The sequence below is a fragment of the Octopus sinensis genome, linkage group LG9 (genome assembly GCF_006345805.1).
Source record: "Octopus sinensis linkage group LG9, ASM634580v1, whole genome shotgun sequence".
NCBI lineage: Eukaryota > Metazoa > Mollusca > Cephalopoda > Octopoda > Octopodidae > Octopus > Octopus sinensis.
In genome coordinates, this window is record NC_043005.1 from 25,832,955 (window position 1) to 25,853,493 (window position 20,539).

The 20,539-nt window shown below is 35.3% G+C and overlaps 1 protein-coding gene across 1 annotated transcript in view; it reads right to left on the minus strand.

Annotated features, from left to right (window-relative positions):
• The window catches only part of LOC115215730 (sarcoplasmic calcium-binding proteins I, III, and IV-like), a 77,051-nt gene extending 59,179 nt beyond the window's left edge, over positions 1-17,872 (minus strand). The window contains exon 1 of the mRNA XM_029785022.2: positions 17,739-17,872. Within this exon, the coding sequence (XP_029640882.1) occupies positions 17,739-17,805 (67 nt within the window). The 5' untranslated portion in view covers positions 17,806-17,872. The remainder of the gene's footprint in view (positions 1-17,738) is intronic.
• Positions 17,873-20,539: the final 2,667 nt, after the last annotated feature.

A 20,539-nucleotide genomic window follows, 5' to 3' on the forward strand; every position in this document is an offset into this window, starting at 1 on the left:
GTAATTAGCTTTTTTAGGTTAGATTTTGTGTGGTGTATTCTATAAGTAAAAATATTTCTTATTGCCATTAGTTGAGAACATTATAACTATAACTTATCAGTGGGACAGTTCAAATATTGACGATTTTTATCTTCTATTTTAGTATTTAGCTATGCAATAAGTATTAGTCCCGTGTGTTTCTATTATTACTTTACTAATTTTTCTTTCAATTGTATATGTTGTAATCTGTCCAATTCATTGATTCCTAATTTCTAGTGACTCTGTATTTGATCTACTTCACTTATCTTAGTTCTTTATCTTCTATTATATTAGGATTGTTATTTTTATTCTTTTTCAAGTTACTCAATTACATCTTCCTAATCCGTAATTTGAATAAAATCCGTATACTATCTGGAGCAGTGTTTCTCGTTGGTTATTATCTACAACAGTGTATAGTGTTAGGGTGTTTCCTTAAAAAATATTAGAGATACTCCAGTTTTAATGGAAGCGGACCTAATTATTATAGTTACTCACTTTTCTCTGTATTAATGGAATTAGTAATAATTTACTCTGGCGTGTTTTAATGCTTCTACTTATTGCTATTGATATCTTACTCAATGATATTTCTAAGTTCTAGGAGTAAGATAGACTACCTAAAGCTTTCTGGTAATGAACTTATAATCAGACGCAGCTTTATCTTGATACTCTTCGATCAGTAATTAATATTTGCATATGTATGAGTGTTTGCAACATCGATTTGGTTCTTATTACTCATATATTTTTCTGATGTTTATTTATTCTTTGCAACACCATTGCAGGCAAATCCTTATAAATTCTAAGATAACAGTTTATGCTGGGCATCAAGATGGTTTTCTCCACAGTGACGCAGTCAGTTGTTACTTTCAGCTCCGTCAGTATCTCATTAGCCCTGTCTAATAGCAGCTTATGTGTCTCTGTTACATATCTTAACCAGACATTTTGGATTTGTTCATGTCCTCATAGACTTCTAATTGCTCGTTTATGCTGTGATCAGCCACGAGAGTTCAAGTTGTGGTTTTGTTGTTTTGAAAATTTCGTCCACGATGATTGCTTTGCTGTCCTCACTTTTCTCCAAACTCTTACGCATATCTTGCCGTTCGTCCTTCAGTCACTTCTATTTCATATTTCTTTTCTTTTTCCTAGATCTTCATAGCGTTCTTTCACGTTGGAAATGTTTGTTTTCTTCGAAGAATTGTCGTTTTATTTCATATCAGCGACTCTTTGTGATTCCTCGCATATCTCTTGATTTAAGTAATGTTTTTGATTTTGGATACCCTTTCTTATATGAGTTATATTTCTATAATATTTGTATCTTTTCTAATTTTACAGTTCTCTTCTTTCCTTATCAATTTCATTAACGACTGACAGATCTTTTCATTTATTTGTTCTATCTCTCAATAAGCTTGTTTTCCATGTTTCTTTTTTCGTAGAGTTTTATATTCCTACGCCTGTAAATCTAAGACAATATCCATTTTCCTAATGGCTGATTCATATATTATTTTGTTTAACCTGGTGATATCGATATTCGTGTGTCTGTTTTAATTAAGTCAGTGAAGGCCTGGCTCCCGAAGTTTTATTCTTGTTGCTATTTTATATTTGAGATGTATCCTTAGGAGGTACTTTCGCTGGTCAATAGAAAGATGTTTTTAATTATTGCTTTCAATTCTTTACTGCAAACATAAGATCGTCATGTTCATGCTCTCCACTTTTACAATCACACATTCTTAAATATTCTTTATATTCACATTTATATTTTTAGCTGAGCTGTTCAGTTTCGTGTTAGGGGACGTTATTATAAAGTTGTTCTCCGTTTGGTTTTGTATTTTGTTTCTTTTGTACATGACATATTAAATCCATCTTCATGATTTGTGCTTCAAACGTTTATATTTTCTCTGTACATTCAGTGTTTGCTACTTGTACTTTCCTTATTTATTCTTTATTTCCAGGATCTTATTTTGATTTCTATAACTGTTCTTTTCGAATGAATTATTTTCCTCACTTAGATACATATTTGGGTCCACCGATACGTTTAGATCCAAGTTGTTTTCCCTTTAAACTTTATACAAGTATACTGACGAATTTTTTTGCATGGTGTATGGCTGTAGTAAGCCATGGATGTAGAATAGAAACGAATGACATCGTATCGATTTATACTCTTTTCTGTTTAATTTACGAGACCTAAAAAATAAAGTCTGGCCCTTCATATAATTTATATCCATTTTTGTACAGAATACTTTTTTATGGTTTTGTTGAGATTTTTTTTCCAGTTTTGGACTAAATATTTATCACATACGCATCAATTTACTTTGATTACTTTAGATTTATCAGATACGCATAAAAATAAGATACTTATCATTGAATCTATTAATATTAAACTGAAAGACAGCAAGTTTATTCGTTATTTATCATTTTTGGTGTACAAAACTTAATCATTGTGTTGTTGATGTTAACCGTGATACGAGAGTCTGAGTACACATTATATCAGATAACCGGTCACCATGAATATTAGTGCGGCATTAATTATGTGACAGGAAAGACCAATAAATTTTATTACAGATTACACGGTTATACGTCAACGTTTTCGTAATTATTATTATGTTTTTCACTTTTTACGCTAGCCAATATTTTTCGAAGCAGTTCAACGTTCCAAGGTTGTTCAGTTTGTTTAGCTTTGTTTGTCCTACAGTAAAATTTGTTAATACACCTCATCCTACTTATTTCACTTGTAAAGTCCTTATACTGTGGCAGTGTCCCGTTTTTTGTATTGATTTGATCAGAAGGTATCGAGATATCGATCAGAATATAGGCATTTTGGTTTCAGGCTTTGATTATTATATGTGAACAGTTCTCCTTCATCTCATTCAGAGTTTGGATAGATACAGGTAATTCCCAGATGCTTCTGCTCAAGTCAGAATCATCTAACGGATATGTTACATGGTTATATCACTCACTTCTTGTCCGTTTCAGTAGTTAAAATGTTGCCAACCTTTTGACTAGTTCTGATCTAAGAATATACTTGACACTTGTCTAGAACTTGGCAGCCAAACACATTGTGTTCGACTGACTCACTGCATGCATGATCTCTATTTGGCGTTAATACATTTGTTTCTTTATTTCATTCTGTAATTGTTTCTTGGTAGACATTGTCTTTGTGCCACTAATATCAAACTGTGTTTTTCTTTTAGCTCAGAGCTTTAGTGATATTGTTAGTTTTCACTGTGGTGTATTTCCACATTTCTGCGTCTTACGAAATTTTAGACAGTCTTCTGTAGGTTCATCTTTAGTCTATTTTGGAATTCCAGTTGCATCTATATAAAACGTTATTTCAGCACTTTTCTTTATGATCAATTTTTAATGTATTCTTCAAGTATTTATTAACCCTTTTGAATATAATATTAGAAATGATCCATATGAAGGAAATGGTTTAGAGTTTTTTCGTAGCATTTAGAAGCATTCAAAGTTTAACCTAACAAAATTATTAATGGAATTAGCGCAAAGCAGAGGAAGAGGAGGCATAATGAACGGTTTTAAAAGCCATTATTGACATTCTTTTAACTCAAGACTCGTTAGAACCTCTGGAGTCTTGCATGCGTAGCGAGCTTGCTGCCTGCAGCCTACGGTACCATGTTCTCTGTTCTCTTTAACTATTTAATACTTCCCTTATGATTCTGGCTATGCTAAAAAGGCAAACGTTTTTCAAAAGCTCTACTTGACATTTTATTCCCATTTCCGTTATATTCCTCTTAATACCTTCTGGTATTAAGAGACCTAACAATAGATGACACTATCTTCATGTTTTCATCTCCCACAGTCGAGCTATTTCGTATTTAAGTGGATTGGATATGCCCAGGTTTCCGCTTTCATTCTTATTTATTCGTGAGTAAAAGAGTAAAAGAGTAAAAGTATAGATATTCCAGTTCATTACAGAACATATAGCAGAAAAGTCTAATTCTTCAACTGCATGTAGCACGGGCAACGCCGGGTATATTTGATAGTATATATATATATATATATATATATATATATATATATATATATATATATATATGCATTTTTCTATTCTAGGCACAAGGCCCGAAATGATTTGGGGGTAGGCACAGTCGATTAGATCGAACCCAGCACGCAAATGGTACTTAATTTATCGACCCCGCAAAGGATAAAAGGCAAAGTGGACGTCGGCGGAATTTGAACTCAGAACATAAAGACAGACGAAATACCGCTAATAAGCATTACGCCCGGTGTGCCTAGGTTTCTTCTAGCATTATTATTGCTATCATGATATATATATATATATATATATATACAGAGAAAAGGCTGAGAGTGAGAGAGAAACAGAGAGACTGAGAATAGAAATGAAAGGAAGAAGGAGGGGTTGAAAGATAGTCGTGATGAATTTTTCATTTAATCACGACTACCACCATTAACTAGCAGAGGCATCAGTCCGCTCCACAGCCCAGCCCACATCGCCAATATCACAACTTGAATCTTGAGTGCACCCCCCCCCCCCAAAAAAAAACTCATTTAACTAAGTAAAATATATGTAATTACCTGCAGCGAGTGGAATACAATATATTATGTGAAAATTTGGTTTTTAGATCAATTGAAGATGGATGGTAAATAGAGAGAGAGTTCGATAAGATACGATTATCGATATGGCTGAGATAGCATGTACTTAACGAAGTGAAAGATAGTATTTTGATCCTAGTTTTTACAATAATAAAACCGGCGAGGCGGGAGATGGAAAATCGGAGATGTGAGAGATGGAGAAAGTTGATGTTATAGCGAAATATGGAATCTTTCTTTCTTGATTTACTATTGACAGAAAATCTCATTTGAACGTAACGTATAATGCAATTGAAAGCTACTGAATGTTGCTACATTGCTGTAAAATTATTTTTGCTTTTTATAACACATTCCATTGGAAATAGCTATTGCTATATTTCGTTGTATAGTTATAATGCTCAACATATTCATTTTACAATCATTGGAGAAAGAGTTTGCACCTAAAACTGTTCATTGATTTCTTATTTTGCGTTCGAAATAATTAAAGGAACATATTTTTACATTTGTCTAAGAGTTTGTGTATATTGTTGTGTTTTTCACGTATATTTGTATGCAAAATTCGAGCAATCCATTATTCGCTTTGGTTGTATTAGTCGTCTTTCATACTTGAATAATATATATATATTCTTTTAGTTCTTTCCTTCATATCGGGCTGTGACTCCTGAAGCACCACCTTGCAGGTAAATCGAAGAAATCAACTGTAATATTTATTTTCAATCTAGTAATTATTCTGTGGAATCATTTTGCTTTCATATTCCACATTTGCACCGATTACCAGCGCCAGACAAACACACACATGTACACAAATACACAAAGGTACACAAATACACAAAGGTACACAAATACACAAAGGTACACAAATACACAAAGGTACACAAATACACAAAGGTACACAAATACACAAAGGTACACAAATACACAAAGGTACACACAGACGTGATTATATAATGCGTTTAATTATAAAAATCATACAGCCTTATGACATTCAACGAGTATTTAGAAGGGTATGTGTATTCTTATATATCTCAAAAAGAAAACTGCGATGATTATGCTCCGAATTACATTTGGCTGGTTTCTATCGTTGGATAGTTCACAGATACATAAAGAAAGCAAAAACAAAAACAGGAAACAAAACAGGAAACAGGAAATACATACATACACACACACATTACATGTGTGTATATGTATGTATGTATGTATGTATGTATGTATGTATGTATGTATGTATGTATGTACGTATGTATGTATGTATATATGTATGTATGTATGTATGTACATGTGTATGTGGTCATTTCGTTTTATTTCAAGATTTCTTGCCAATAGAGAAAGAGCCAGTTTCTTACCTAGATCCAAAGCTTCTTCATTGGAATTTCAACAACATCAACAGGGTATGTATGTATGTATGTATGTATGTATGTATGTATGTATGTATGTATGTATGTATGTATGTATGTATGTATGTTTGTATGTATGCATGTATGTATGTATAGATACACAGATAGGGAGATAGATATAGAGATTCAAATAAAGACATGAATACCTATATGTATAATATATGCGTATGTGTGTGCGCGCGCGTGTAAGCAGAAGACAGTATATTCAATGTATATACAGTTTTTGTTCAAAGCTGGTGATTCACCTTGTTCCTATTCCTAATTCCGCAGGTTTTGTGTTCCGTCGTCTCTCATCGGTTAGTTAGTAATACTAAATATTTCATATAACCTAATCACTGTCGGCTAACCAAATTGGATGAGTTAAGCATTACAATCCAATGAAAGAAATAATCATATTTGATTATACATTCGTACTCACAGCTGCTTCATTTAGTAAACTTAAGTTGCCAAATATCGTTGGCAAACCACATACAAACCACGTAATATCTCAGCTTACGGTGTATATCATTGATTAGAGACTCAAAGCCACAGCTCTGCGCTACTAACCGCTTAATAAGCACTAATATTTCTAATAACCGTATTATTGTTCGGAATGCTAACAAGATCGAACTACCGCTGCATCACGTGACAATAGAAGCAGCAGCAACGGCAACAACGACAGCAACAATAGCATCAACAGCAGCAATCTGCTCAATATCATAGATTTGCTTGACCTTAACCAGTTGAGTTTGTCCCTTTGGTGACTGACGATATGTGCCCAAGGTGCCAGGCAGGGTGATTTGAACCCCTAACCACGTCATTGCAAAATGAGCTTTTTAATCACAGAGCCATACCTTCGCCTACATATTTTCTAAAATAGAACTGACAAAAATGCACAAAACTTTAGGGTATAATGAAATCTAAAGGTTTATTACCATCTGATAAAACGTCCTGTTCGAAACATGACGAATCGATGAAAGCTTGTACATGGTCATTCGACCTTCCCGAAATAACAGCTAAATTTCTTCAAATGTACATTAAAATATTTCAAATAAGAGAATTTGTGTTTTTCTATTTTTTTTTTTTTGTTTGTAATGAGATAAAAACCGAAATATATACATATATAAGCGCAGGAGTGACTGTGTGTTAAGTAGATTGCTTACTTACGGTTCAGTTCTTCTGTGTGGTACATTCACCTAGTGTCTTCTACTATAACTTCGGGCCGACCGAAGCCTTGTGAGTGGATAGTCCGTTGTATATGTATATATATGTATATGCATGTGTGTGTATATGTTTGTGTGTCTGTTTGTCCCCCCGACATCGCTTGACGAGCGATGCTGGTCCCCGTAAGTTAGCGGTTCGGTAAAAGAGACCGATAGAATAAGTACTAGGCTTAGAAAGAATAAGCTCTGAGGTCGATTTGCTCTACTAAAGGCTTTGTTCCAGCATGGCTGCAGTCAAATGAATGAATCAAGTAAAAGAGTAAAAGAATGAGAAATGGAAGTAATTTGCATGTTCATAAATCGGTTGATTTATATGCTAAATATGTTTGATGGTTCTTTCTCGAGCCACGCCTGGCTCACAAGGGCCGGTTTCCCGGTTTCCTTGGCGTATAGGTTCCCCACCTGGACGGGACGCCGGTCCGTCGCAGATGAGCTGCAAGATGCAGGAGGAAAGAGTGATAGAAAGTTGTGGCGAAAGTGTCAGCAGAAGTTCGCTATTTCCTTCTGCCAGAGCCGCGTAGTGCTTAGGTCTTTCGCTCATAAACATACATATTACCCGGTCTGAGATTCGAACCCACGATCCCTCGACCGCGAGTCCGCTGCTCTAACCACTAGCCCATGTGCCTCCATATATGCTAAATATGTGTTTCTATTAACTGAGAAAAATGTACCCCGTAATAGAAAGTTTTTACAAAACTATAAGAAGATTGAAAAAATTATAGAAATCTTAAAAGTCGTTAAAGATATGATTATAACGAAGTGCATTTATTATTGTTTACGGACTGAACGGAATATATACATATGAGAGAGAGTAAAAATGTTAGATAATTAAAAGCATCTTGGATATAAAATGAAATACGTATATTGTATTAAAAGATCGATTTGAACAAGTATGGCATATCCGGTGCTGCTCATGTAGCTTGTGGGAGTTTCTCACTAAAAATTCGGGTTAAGGTAGAATCTTATTTCGTTCGAAGGAGAAAGATTGTGCAGGAAATATGTTTTGTGGTAGTAAGGCTTCAAATATTAGTTTCGGTACGTAAGTTGATATGATGGAAAAATATTAGATGTTTACGCACACATACACATACTCACTCACACAGACACAGAACACGCACACACACACACAGACAAGCATTCACATACACACACATACATACGCACATGCACACAAACACATGCAGATGCCGGCATACATGCATGCATATACATATGTAGGTCTTTCACTAATTACACATCGTATGGTAGTGACTTGTACTTCTGCGGTGAGTTATATTTTTAAGAACGACAATGTGCTGAATATTTAGATAAATATGTAAATTAGTTAACTATATATTCAAGTCTCACATATACCAATTAGGCTTAATATTTTGGTTTTAGAATTATCTAATGTGTGTATATGTGTGTGTGTGTGTAGAGAGAGAGAGAGAGATAGAGATAGACAGACAGACAGGCAGACAGACAAGAAGACAGATGGACATTCAGATAGATAGTTACATACACACACATACATATATGTAGAGAGAGAAAGAGAGGGGTAGAAAGATAGATAGATAGATAGATAGATAGATAGATGGAGATAGATAGATAAATAGAGAGACAGACAGACAGACAGACAATCAGACAGACAGACAGACAGACAGACAGACAGACAAATAGATAGATAGATAGATAGATAGATAGATAGATAGATAGATAGATAGATAGATAGATAGATAGGGATAGATAGATAGATAGATAGATTTACAGATAGATTTACAGATAGACAGGTAGATAGATAGATAGATAGATAGATAGATAGATAGATAGATAGATAGATAGATAGATAGATAGATAGATAGATAGATAGATGCAGAGAATACGCTGTGGTGCACGTCTTGTTTCTAGTTAGTTGGTGTATTGCAATCGATGCATAAAGCATTGAAGATGACTTAAGATATTCTAAATGCTGTAATCAAATATACAAATATGCATTTGCAATTATATAAATTATTAATTACTGATAATTAGTATCGGGAAAGTGCTTTAGGTAATGAGTGAATTAATATTAGCATTACAAAGCAGTCATTATTTAAATTTTGACGTGCAGATAATGCTTCCCTGATTGACTGATTAATAGTTAAGAAACTTAAGCTCTTCACTATTGGCAAGATGTTTAATTCAAAGGAAGAGAGACAAATATTATGCACAGTTGTGTGTACAGTCTTAATGATCTTACTGTAATTTCAGCTGTCTGCTCTGGGCTACATTAAAATGGCTCTTATCTCGTCGTTTGCACTGCGAGGCGTACACGTGTGGAAAGGGCTGATAAGTTCATAGGCCGACTATGAAGGAGTGATGCTAGAGCTGTGAAATCTTGCAGACGTTAATTTCAACTATTCTTATTAATAACTGTATTGTTTATTTCCAAGCTAAATTGATATCTGACTGTTCAAAGAAGACTTCAGAAGTCATTGGTTATGGTTGCATTATAAAGCACTTACAAGGACATTCATGCTGACACGGTTGTTACATTAGGGGATGATGCTCCAGATTTATCAACGACGCTAAAATCGGGCAGCTGAATTTTGGAGGGGAAGGGAGAGTCTTGAAGATGACTCAAGATCTAGATTGCAGCAATGGCCACCACCGATGAAACACTAATCGTATTCAGCACACTGATGAATGTCAAGCGACTCTCATTTTCACAAATCACTTCTTAAATTACTCTCAAACTTCTGTGAAAACGCCATATTGTACACAGGCACACACACACACACACACATACACACACACACACACACACACACACACACACACACACACACATACATACATACACGCAAATGCACGTACTATAACACATGTATAGTATATGGCTTATACTATAAGCATATCTCGTGAGATAGTTGAGAATATTCTGCACAATGATTTTGGCATGAAGAAAAATATCGATCTGTTCTTACTGTCGACTGAAATATCATACAAAAAGTATATACTACTTGTGTATCTGTATTATTGAAACAAATGTTTATCAACGATCAGTTTAAATTTTAATCCTGAGTTAACATAGCAACACTCATAACAAGTGTATCAATAAATTTATAAATGTAACCTAGCTGATAATTCTAAAACCAAAATATTAAGCCTAATTGGTATATGTGAGATTTGAATATATAATTAACTAATTTACATATCTATTTAAATATTCAACGCGTTGTTGTTCTAAAGAATATTATTCAGCGCAGAAGTACAAGTAACTACCATACGATGTCTAATCAGTGTGCCACTTATAGAACTTGAAATTTTTCATAAATGCATACAAATTAGCTCTATTTGCTGATGGAATTTTTGACATAATAAAAATTTCATATTTCAGAGTTTATTGTACAAATAAGCAATAGATAACACTTTTTTATTTTATGTATAGTGAAAACGTTGTAAAAGTGTGCTGTCTGATGTATTTTGTAGTCAATTTATGTCCCAAATTTATGAAGTATAGAAAATTATAAAACACAGAACAACGTTTTGTTCTCCTTCTTTAAAGATTTTTTGGTATAATTAATAATATCTAATTTAATAAAGTCTTTCTTCAAATATTGCGTCTACAATTATAAATAAATGCATACATACACACCATCGCACACGCACACAGCCGCAATCACACACATATTTGTAGAAAGACGTGCAGAAAGCAATTAATAGCGAAAGAATTCATAAAATACGAAGATATGTAAAATGCTTTTATATGGAAATCTTTTCAAAAACTATTTGTCTGCTTTACTATGTAAACCAATTTATGTCCAGAGGCATTTTCATATCACGGAATTTTGTCAGTGAACAGGTCGTGGTCTCAAAGCGACGAAAATATTTTGGCAAATTAAATTTAAATGTTGAAGTAAATCTAATGGTTTCTTAAATGTGTATTTCTTAAATGGCTTATAAACACCTTCTACGCTGTAATTGTTTTCGTTCCAGCACACGATCTCATATCAGGTCATTTGCTATGCAAGTCCATCTCCGTAACATTTTTATATCTCCAATGCAAAACTTTATTTTTCGTCAAATTGTATTTCAAGTCATGTTTCACTTCTTTGAAAGAAATTGAAATTACTATACGATCACAACTCTAAGTTTTTCACCCAATGCTGGCAATATCTTTAAAATGCGATTAGCTTTGCACATACACCATGTTCTAAAACCTCCTACAGTCAATTTGTGTGTGAAGACATTTCATTTTGCTTCACAACAGTTCCTGATAATATTCTACAACTTTCTAGGTTCGGTTAAAACTGATTTAGATGAGGCAGGGAATTAGCCTCATCGCAAACATTTTAATGTGATATTTTAATGACCAAATGAAAAATAGGGACCACATACATCGTTATATCAACAGTTTTAATTGCTAAAACAAAAGTTTTCTGACAGTCTGTGGTTTTAGAAAATCGATTGTAACAAATATTTGCTTGGAGCAAGAATTAATTCACCTAATCGTTCTCGTAATCAAATAGGTTTTATTCTCACAAGCATCAGCGCCGGTTATATATAAACAGTTAATCTAATAGCTTCTATAAATCTATTTATCAAGTGCAACCAGGAAACATTATATATATGTCTCCAGACGAAGATTCTTTTTCGAATCATTAGACATCACTCGTCGCTAAAACAATATATTTTATTTTCAATTGTGTGTGCTCATTATTCGCCAACGCTAATCCTAACTAGTTTTCTAGAACCCTGTTGTTACTTTGTACTCACGACTAATTACATCAAACTAGGTTGACAACCATTAAAGTTAACTTTATTTTAAATTCTGTTGAGGTTAACTAATGCTGATTATCACCTTGATCACCTTGACAGACCAGTCCGTCGGGCGTCCATTTGACACCGCTGGTCACAGCACGTTGTCTACTCCTCTCTGGATCGCGCCTTTCTCATCCACGTGATCCCAATCGTCCTCCTGAAATCGTAACTCCACCGACGTGGAGGCCTTCTGGGTGGTCGTTTCCGCTCGCGCGGGTACCACTCGACAACTGCGCTGGTCCACCGATTATCGGTGAACCGGGCGACATGTGCAGCCCATCTAAACTTGCTGCGTGTATACTCTGCGATGACATCCCTCACGTCGGACTTCTTTCTGATGATCTCGCTACTGATGTGTTCTCTCAACGAGATACCAAGCATTGACCTTTCCATGGCTCTTTCAGCCGTTACCAGTCTCTGCTCTTCTCTCTTTGTGGTAGACCATGTTTCACTACCATATAACATTGCAGGTACAACTGTACTGTTGATGAGGTTGGCGCGGGTGGTCCTGTCCAACCTTCCCTTGAGCACATCCCTTATGCCATTAAACGCCTTCCATCCGGCCTTTACTCTCCGTGAGATCTCCTTTTCGATATCTCGGCACATATTCACTTCCTGTCCCAGGTAGACATATTCCTTTACCTCCTCAATTTCATCACTGCCGATCATCATTCGACCTGTTGGTACGTTATCTGACCACAAGAACTTCGTAATATATAACGAAAATATAATCAGTGTTAAGTTTAATGCTGATTATGTTTACGTTGATTCATGTTTAATTCAGTTGCCGCCAGCTTACAAACCAGAAATATAATCGTCACCGCATCTCGCTTCCTACAATTCTTGAAACTGTATGATAGTGAAATGCCTAAACATTGACAATCTGTCGGTTTAAACGAAATGAGTTCCAGTTGATCCGATCAACAGAACAGCCTATTACTGGAATTAACGTGTAAGTAACTGAGACCTCCACAGACACGCGTACCCTTAACGTAGTTCTCAGGACGATTCAACGTGACACACAGTGTGACAAGGCTGGCCCTTGGAAATACGAGTGCAACTCATGTTTGCGATCTGAGTGTACTGGAGCAAAAGTGAAATAAACTATCTTGCTCAAGGACACAACATGCCGCCGGGAATCGAACTCTCAACTTTATGATCGTCAGCCGAATAACGTAACCACTAAGCCACCGGCCTTCACTCCCTATACACTGAAGTACCAATCATATCTCGTAACAGCTTTGGAATTTATAAGGGCGTTGCAATAGTGCAGCACAGAAAAGCATGAAGCGAAAATACGTCGATGAAATACCCAACAATAGGTACATGAAAAAATTCCTAATGAAAAATTTCCATTGCAGAGGAATTTGAAAGTCTTGAAGGCAAAAATACTTCTTCATCGATTCAGCATTAACTCTAAGAAGGGTCCAAATGTTCAAACTGCATGCTGGAGAATAATATGTGTAAACAATATATCTGTAAAAGTAAGGCAGCGACCTGGCAGAATCGTTAGCACGCCAGGCGTTATGCTTAGCGGTATTTCGTCTGCCGCTACGTTCTGAGTTCAAATTCCGTCGAGGTCGACTTTGCCTTTCATCCTTTCGGGGTCTCTTAAATAAGTACCAGTTACGCACTGGGGTCGATATAATCGACTTAATCCGTTTGTCTGCCCTTGTTTGTCCTCTCTGTGTTTAGCCCCTTGTGGGTAGTAAAGAAATAGGTATTTCGTCTGTCTTTACGTTCTGAGTTCAAATTCCGTCAAGGTCGACTTTGCCTTTCATCCTTTCGGTTTCGATAAATTAAGTACCAGTTGCGTACTGGGGTCGCTTAATTGATTGCCGCCCCCACTCCCTGAATATTTCCGGCCTTGTGCCTAGATTAGAAAAGAGTATTATGTTGCTAAAGAATTATTCATTGTCTTTCATAGAAACTACTCTCCTGCAATAAAAACAGACAATGCCCTCGGTACTGAATACTTGCTAACACAAGGAATGTCGATGTAACATTAATATTAGCTCTTCTATGAAGAATTAATATTAAGTAGCAGGTCTGATGTATTTGATTGCGGTATGAGGGAAGAAAAATCATGTACCGTCACGGAGATCAAATTACCTGCAGGTGTGAAGATTTGTTCCAAAATCAATAAACAGGAGAATATTTATGAACACCTTCTTCGAAACTGTATATTTCGAAGAAGGTATTCATAAATATTCTACCTGGTTTTAGAATCTCATTTGTATAAATAACTATTGGTGCTTTCGACTATGTTAGTAAACGCCAAAATGATGATCTCGGAAAGTTGGCAATTCTAAAGAAAGTTGATCAGTTATTATGCAACTTACAAACAGAGACTGTGACCAGAATAAAAAAAGTATGCAAGAAATTTTCTAAAGTTCAACACCTAACATCCAATATCTTTTTTCTCGGCAAGTAGATCCTTTGCAGGAAAAAATCAAATAATCAAAAAAAAAAACAGGAAAGAAAATATATACATACATCAATAGGTAGATACAGAGGTACATAAATATATACATAAATACATTTATTTATACTAAAGGCATCACTACACGTAAATGCCTCACGCTATTAGGGACACTTAAAGTCAAACCTACCATAATAAATACACAGGATACACTGTGTATTTATTATGGTAGGTTTGACTTTAAGAGTCCCTAATAGTGTGAGGCATTTACGTGTAGGAATGGCCTTAAAATGAATAAATAAATATATTTAAAGGGAATAATTATAAATTTTTCACGCTGACTACTTGACAATTTTTTATAAAGATTTTATCCTATTTTAAAAAACATACATAAATATATACGTATATAGGTGTGTGTATGTGTGTATATGTGAGCATATTGTGGGTGTGTCATTTATCGATCCTTCGACACTGTTGAACAACGAATACCAACCGATCAGGATTCAGGGTACGGGTAGCGCTAATCATCCTTTCGATCGCTGAGTACAAAACCTATCTCGCAATTCATCAGTTTGGGTCATCCCACCCCTTGTAGGCCAATCCATCGCAAAGTTACCAATATCTAGATGAGGGAACTGGGGCAATGTGGAAGTGTTTCGCTCAAGAATCCACATCTGCTTTGGGAATGGTAACCACGATCTCGCGGTCGTGAAAGCAACACTACCCCACACATGTGTGTGTAGGTGTGTATGGATTTGTGACTGTGTTAATGCATGTGCGTACTGAAGGCCACGGTATTTCTCAAGCAACATGGCAAAAGTGTGAATATAACGTCTTTGCACGTTAATGCCGTTAAATGTAATTCAGAATAGTGTGGCAGAAAATAAGTTTTTAGATGTTCTTATAGATTTTAATGCTAAGCCGTAATTTTAGAGTCAAAAGAAAGAAAGAAAAAGACAGACAGACAAATAGATAGATACTCAAAATAATCTGAATTTACTTGAACTGAGCATTACTCATTGGTGTGCGGACATTGTTTAGGCAAACGCATTCCGATTCTAGATCCATCATCAGATTAGTTATAAGTGTGTGTGTTCGTGTAGTCGGAGTCTCTCAACAATTTTACAATAAGAAGGTAGTCAGAATGTCGGATGATTATATATATATATATATATTTTATTTACATTTTATTCACATTTTTAGCGCTTTCTTCCGTTATCTAACTTTGAAGCAATTTTTGATAAATCCGATAACGGAAAAAAGCGTTAAAAATTTTAATGAAATGTAAATAAGAAATATATATAATCATCCAACATCCTGACTACCTTATTATAATATATATATATACACATACATACAAACGTATATATCTATATATTTATATGGATATACGTATATACTCTTTACTCATTTACTCTTTTACTTGTTTCAGTCGTTTGACTGCGGCCATGCTGGAGCACCGCCTTTAGTCGAGGAAATAGACCCCCAGGACTTATTCTTTGTAGGCCTAGTATTTATTCTATCGATCTCTTTTGCCGAGCCACTAAGTTAAGGGGACGTAAACACACCAGCATCTGTTGTCAAGCGACGTTGGGGGATAAACAAACACACATACACACATACATATACATATCTACGACAGGCTTCTTTCAGTTTCCGTCTACCAAATCCACTCACAAGGATTTGGTCAGCGCGAAGCTATAGTAGAAGATACTTGCTCAAAGTGCCACGCAGTGGGACTGGACCCGGAACCATGTGGTCGGTAAGCAAGCTACTTACCACACGGCCAGTCCTGCACGTATTCATCGATCTTCCGTACCCTCAGCCCCGATCGGTTCGTATTTATAATGATTAAATGTTCGAGATATGGAATGTTATGTGGATGAGCTTATATTTGTTTGTTCTGAAACCATAGTTTAATATATATATGTATATATATATATGTATATATATATATATATATATATATATATATATATATATATATATATGTATATATACCGTCAAATTTCAATGTTCTCCTTGTAGTTAATTGTAGGTTTGAATATTTTGTTCTCTGCATGTTTACGTTTTATTGTCTGCAAACATCATTTTAATTGTTCGCCGGTGAGAATACAGTTCCTAGAAAGGCTAGAGATATTTCAAGGATTGCTTTGGTCCGGCGGTAGAAGGTCTGTCATGTTTACAGGTTATGTGGATTCGAGTCACAAGGAGTATCCCTTCGATGTTTTCAGACCAAAAGAGCTTTTACAACTCAAAATTTACATGATCCTATTTTATGTAACGTGTTAAGAGAGACTATATCCAAACCAAAAATTGTCCATATATATAAAATGGATCTTTGACTAACTTCCTCAATAGCAATCATGAGAAGCTACGATTCACAAACCCAGAAAGAATACGTCTAATCAGAAAATAGTGCCTACAAGCTGTCAAATGTACATTAAAACATGTAAAAGATTCATGAATTTCAGCATACCGTAATATCTACATAAACATTGCCATCCATGTTCTCGCGCATGCGTATATGTACGTATGAAAATTTAATAGCATACGTTTGTGATGGCATCCTTGTTTGTATGCATGTGTCTATGCGTGCAAGGAAATATTCAATGCATGAGTCTTGCTTCAGAGGTTATAAATGAAATTTCTTTTATGATAAAACTAACAACGAACATACAGACAACATATGTACAATCATTCAAAGATGCATTCATACACACACACACTTATATATATATATATATATATATATATATATATATATATCTGTAAAATAATATGTGACAATTATTCAATAGCCAAATTAAAACTCTGAGTTTCGGATGCCGAGGTGGAAATCAACAACACCATCTTTTCGGTTATCTATTTCCTCTATTTACATAATATTGAGGTCTCTTTCTTTCTTTTGTTATCTTACCGTTTTTACCAATATATATATATACTTGTATATAAATGCTCACTTATACATGCATACGAAATAATCGGGAAATGCTAAAGTTTTCAGCTTAATAAATTATACTATATAATATGTATTATATGGTCAAACTATACACAGTAAAAATACTAATGTCATTACAAATATCCAACATATAGCCCTTTTGCTGGGGATGAGAAATTTCCTTAGTGAGAGCTTTGTTCCCTAGTCTGAGCTTAACCTATTTTTATGGGCAAAATTCAAAGTCTTTCTTGAATAAATTCAAAGAACAGAAAAAGATACGTAAGTGTATCAGCCATTATAAAAACAAACGTTCATATATTTCGTATCTTTTGACAGAACAGTCTTTTCTTTGGAAAGAAAGCGCATGAAGACCGTTGTAGAATAAATGTTTAATAAAACAGTAATATAGTGCTTACCATAAAATGTGTTAAAGACACGAAGGATTTTGTTCTTTTGGAAATCGGAAAGTTGTTGGTTTGACATGTTGCTTTGTTACTTGGTAATGTTTCCTTAACGGAGAAGAATACACCAAAGATTTCTGTAGGATAAAAATAAGATAAACAATAGATAAATGCATGACTCTTCAAAAGAAAAAAAGAAAATAGCTACATATATAGATAAATATATTCACGTGTGTGTATGCATATGTATGCGTGTTCATCTGGATAATTATATATATATATATATGTATGTATGTATTTGTGTGAGTGCGTATGTATTTGTATATATTTGTGTGTATGTGAAAAAAACAGGGAAATACTAGCATACAGATTAGTGAGAGATATACATATATAACGATAGATTGACAGGCGCACATAAAGATGCTGAAATGATGTCGACACTAAATATATTCGATCTTTGAAGTAAATGTGTAAGTCACACACATACGCACGTACACATAACGGTTTGGACAGCATAGCACCAACAGTGTCTCTTTATTGTAATAGCTAATGTATGGTTACGCTTCCATTCTGCTTCTTTGCATGGTGAGCACAAGATGGATGGTTTATGGGTTTTGTAGCTGTGTTGTTTTCACCAAATCTTACGAAAGTATATGTAAATGAGGCCGTTGAACCTCGTAACATGTTCGTCACTCACCACAGCAGACCAACAATCAACTTTATGCCACAAAATTTCTTTTATATATGCATACTCTATCGCTTCTTAATAAAAATAGATTGTAAAAAAAAAACATTAAACCTTTCCGCTTGTTCTGCTCAAGTCACCTCACGGTGCACCAGATCTCCATCTCTCCATCATCTTCAGTGTGTGTTACCCTATACACGGTGCGCTAAAACCTTCTTACCCATTCTTCCGTAGCACATCTGTCCTCTAAATGTTTTACTTCTACTCCACATACGTTCCTTCAAATATTCTGATTTAACTATGACTCTTTGGTCACGAATGTGTTACAGACACCAATAAGGGAACTCTAGCTTTGCTAATAATTTAGTCAGGTGGGAAAGCGCAATGTCCGTGTCCAAGTTGTTATTCACGGCCTCTGAAACTGGTGGGGAAGAAGCGAGAATATCAACTCCACTTCGAATAGCTCATAAATAAACCCGCTAAGGTCCGAAGGAAATTATTAAAGGGTGGGGCATTGCTATACCAAGATGTAATTAAATATGCTTCTAAAATAAAATTCCTGCAGCTGGATATTTCACTTTGGTAATAAATTCCATGAACAAATTTATCAGTTACGTGTATAATGCTTAATTTATTAGACACTCTCTGGTATATTAGGTAACATGACCTCCTAATAATTATGTTCTTTTTGTATTTCCCAAGTTAACATTTGTAATGTTTAATATACTTCAAAGGAAAATATTTAAACCATTGATTATTAAACTGTTCATGTGCGGTAGTAAATCTCCATCTGATGCTGGATAGCTGACAAATTATTTAAAAACAACTGCCATACTTATGGCGGTAGCGGTAAATTGTCGCCATTTTATATTTTTTAATTTTGCTCATGCACATTGTTTTTTTGTTTTTATTTTGTCGGCTACACAGTATAGTAGGGTCTCCTGGGCACCATCTGTATGATAAATAGCCCCATTACGCAATTCGCTCTGACAGAAATTTGGAAACGATATACTGTACTGCTTGACTGTATTGCGCCGGAAGCTCTAACGCAAACATTTCAGAGTGTTTTGGTGTCAGTCTGAGGATAGTGCAATCTGAAGACATATACCAAGAGTGATAAAAATCAAACATCCAGTCAATATCATGGTGGCTGGATTGATCATTACTGATGGCGATGTTTTGCCTCCATTCATCTTCCCACATGGCCTCAGACTCAACACGGAGGCCTTTATAAAATGGCTGGAGGAGGTAGAGCTGCCCTGGGTCAAGAGGGCAGCCAGACGGAGGAAATATCTTCATTTATATAGAGGATCAAAAATAAAATCACAAATGGCAAAAACAGAAACGAACACGCAATCCGGCGAGAAATGTATATATATTTGGTGGGGTTTTGGTCATATCTGCACATGGGTATCTCCATTTGGAATGATCATCTCCAAGGAAGAATCCGGGGCAAATTTTTCTAGTGAAAACTAACTATTATCCATTCGTGGCAATCTCCGTTTTCCCATATCAACAATGGTTTTCAGTGGTTTTACCATCAGTGTATAAAAAAACAACAGGAGATCCCACAAAACATTGTTTACAATTCCGACCTTTCCGCTAAGGTACCCCGCTGAATTAGTTCTTCGTTATCGTCCCTCAATGACTGAAGGGTGAAGCTGATTACAGTAGGATTTGCGCTCATTCTAATCAATGCAATTCTGTTATCTATGCTCTTCGTGCATTGTTGTCGAATATAACACGCAGGATTGCCTTTTATATCTGGTCTTGTCCGGTTTGGTCTGGCCACTTGTGATGTGCTCGGTTCGTACGTGTTTGATGAGATCTATCGGGACACAGACTTCTTTTCATAACACAGGTCTAGCATGGAGCGCCATATTTACCGCAAACAGGGCCACACATCCAAAGGCAAAGATTTTAGACCATATGGTCAACCTTACTCTTTGCTCTTGGATAATAAGAACGCTGGTACAAAACCAGTAATTCTTCATGCATAATTACATTCAAATTACTTTTGGGTAAATATATTCTTAACGTAACAGCCTGCTAAATGTCCAGTGGGTTGAGTACTGATCACTTCTCTTTTCTTTTCTGCAGCGCAGGAATCAAAAAGCAATCCACATGCATA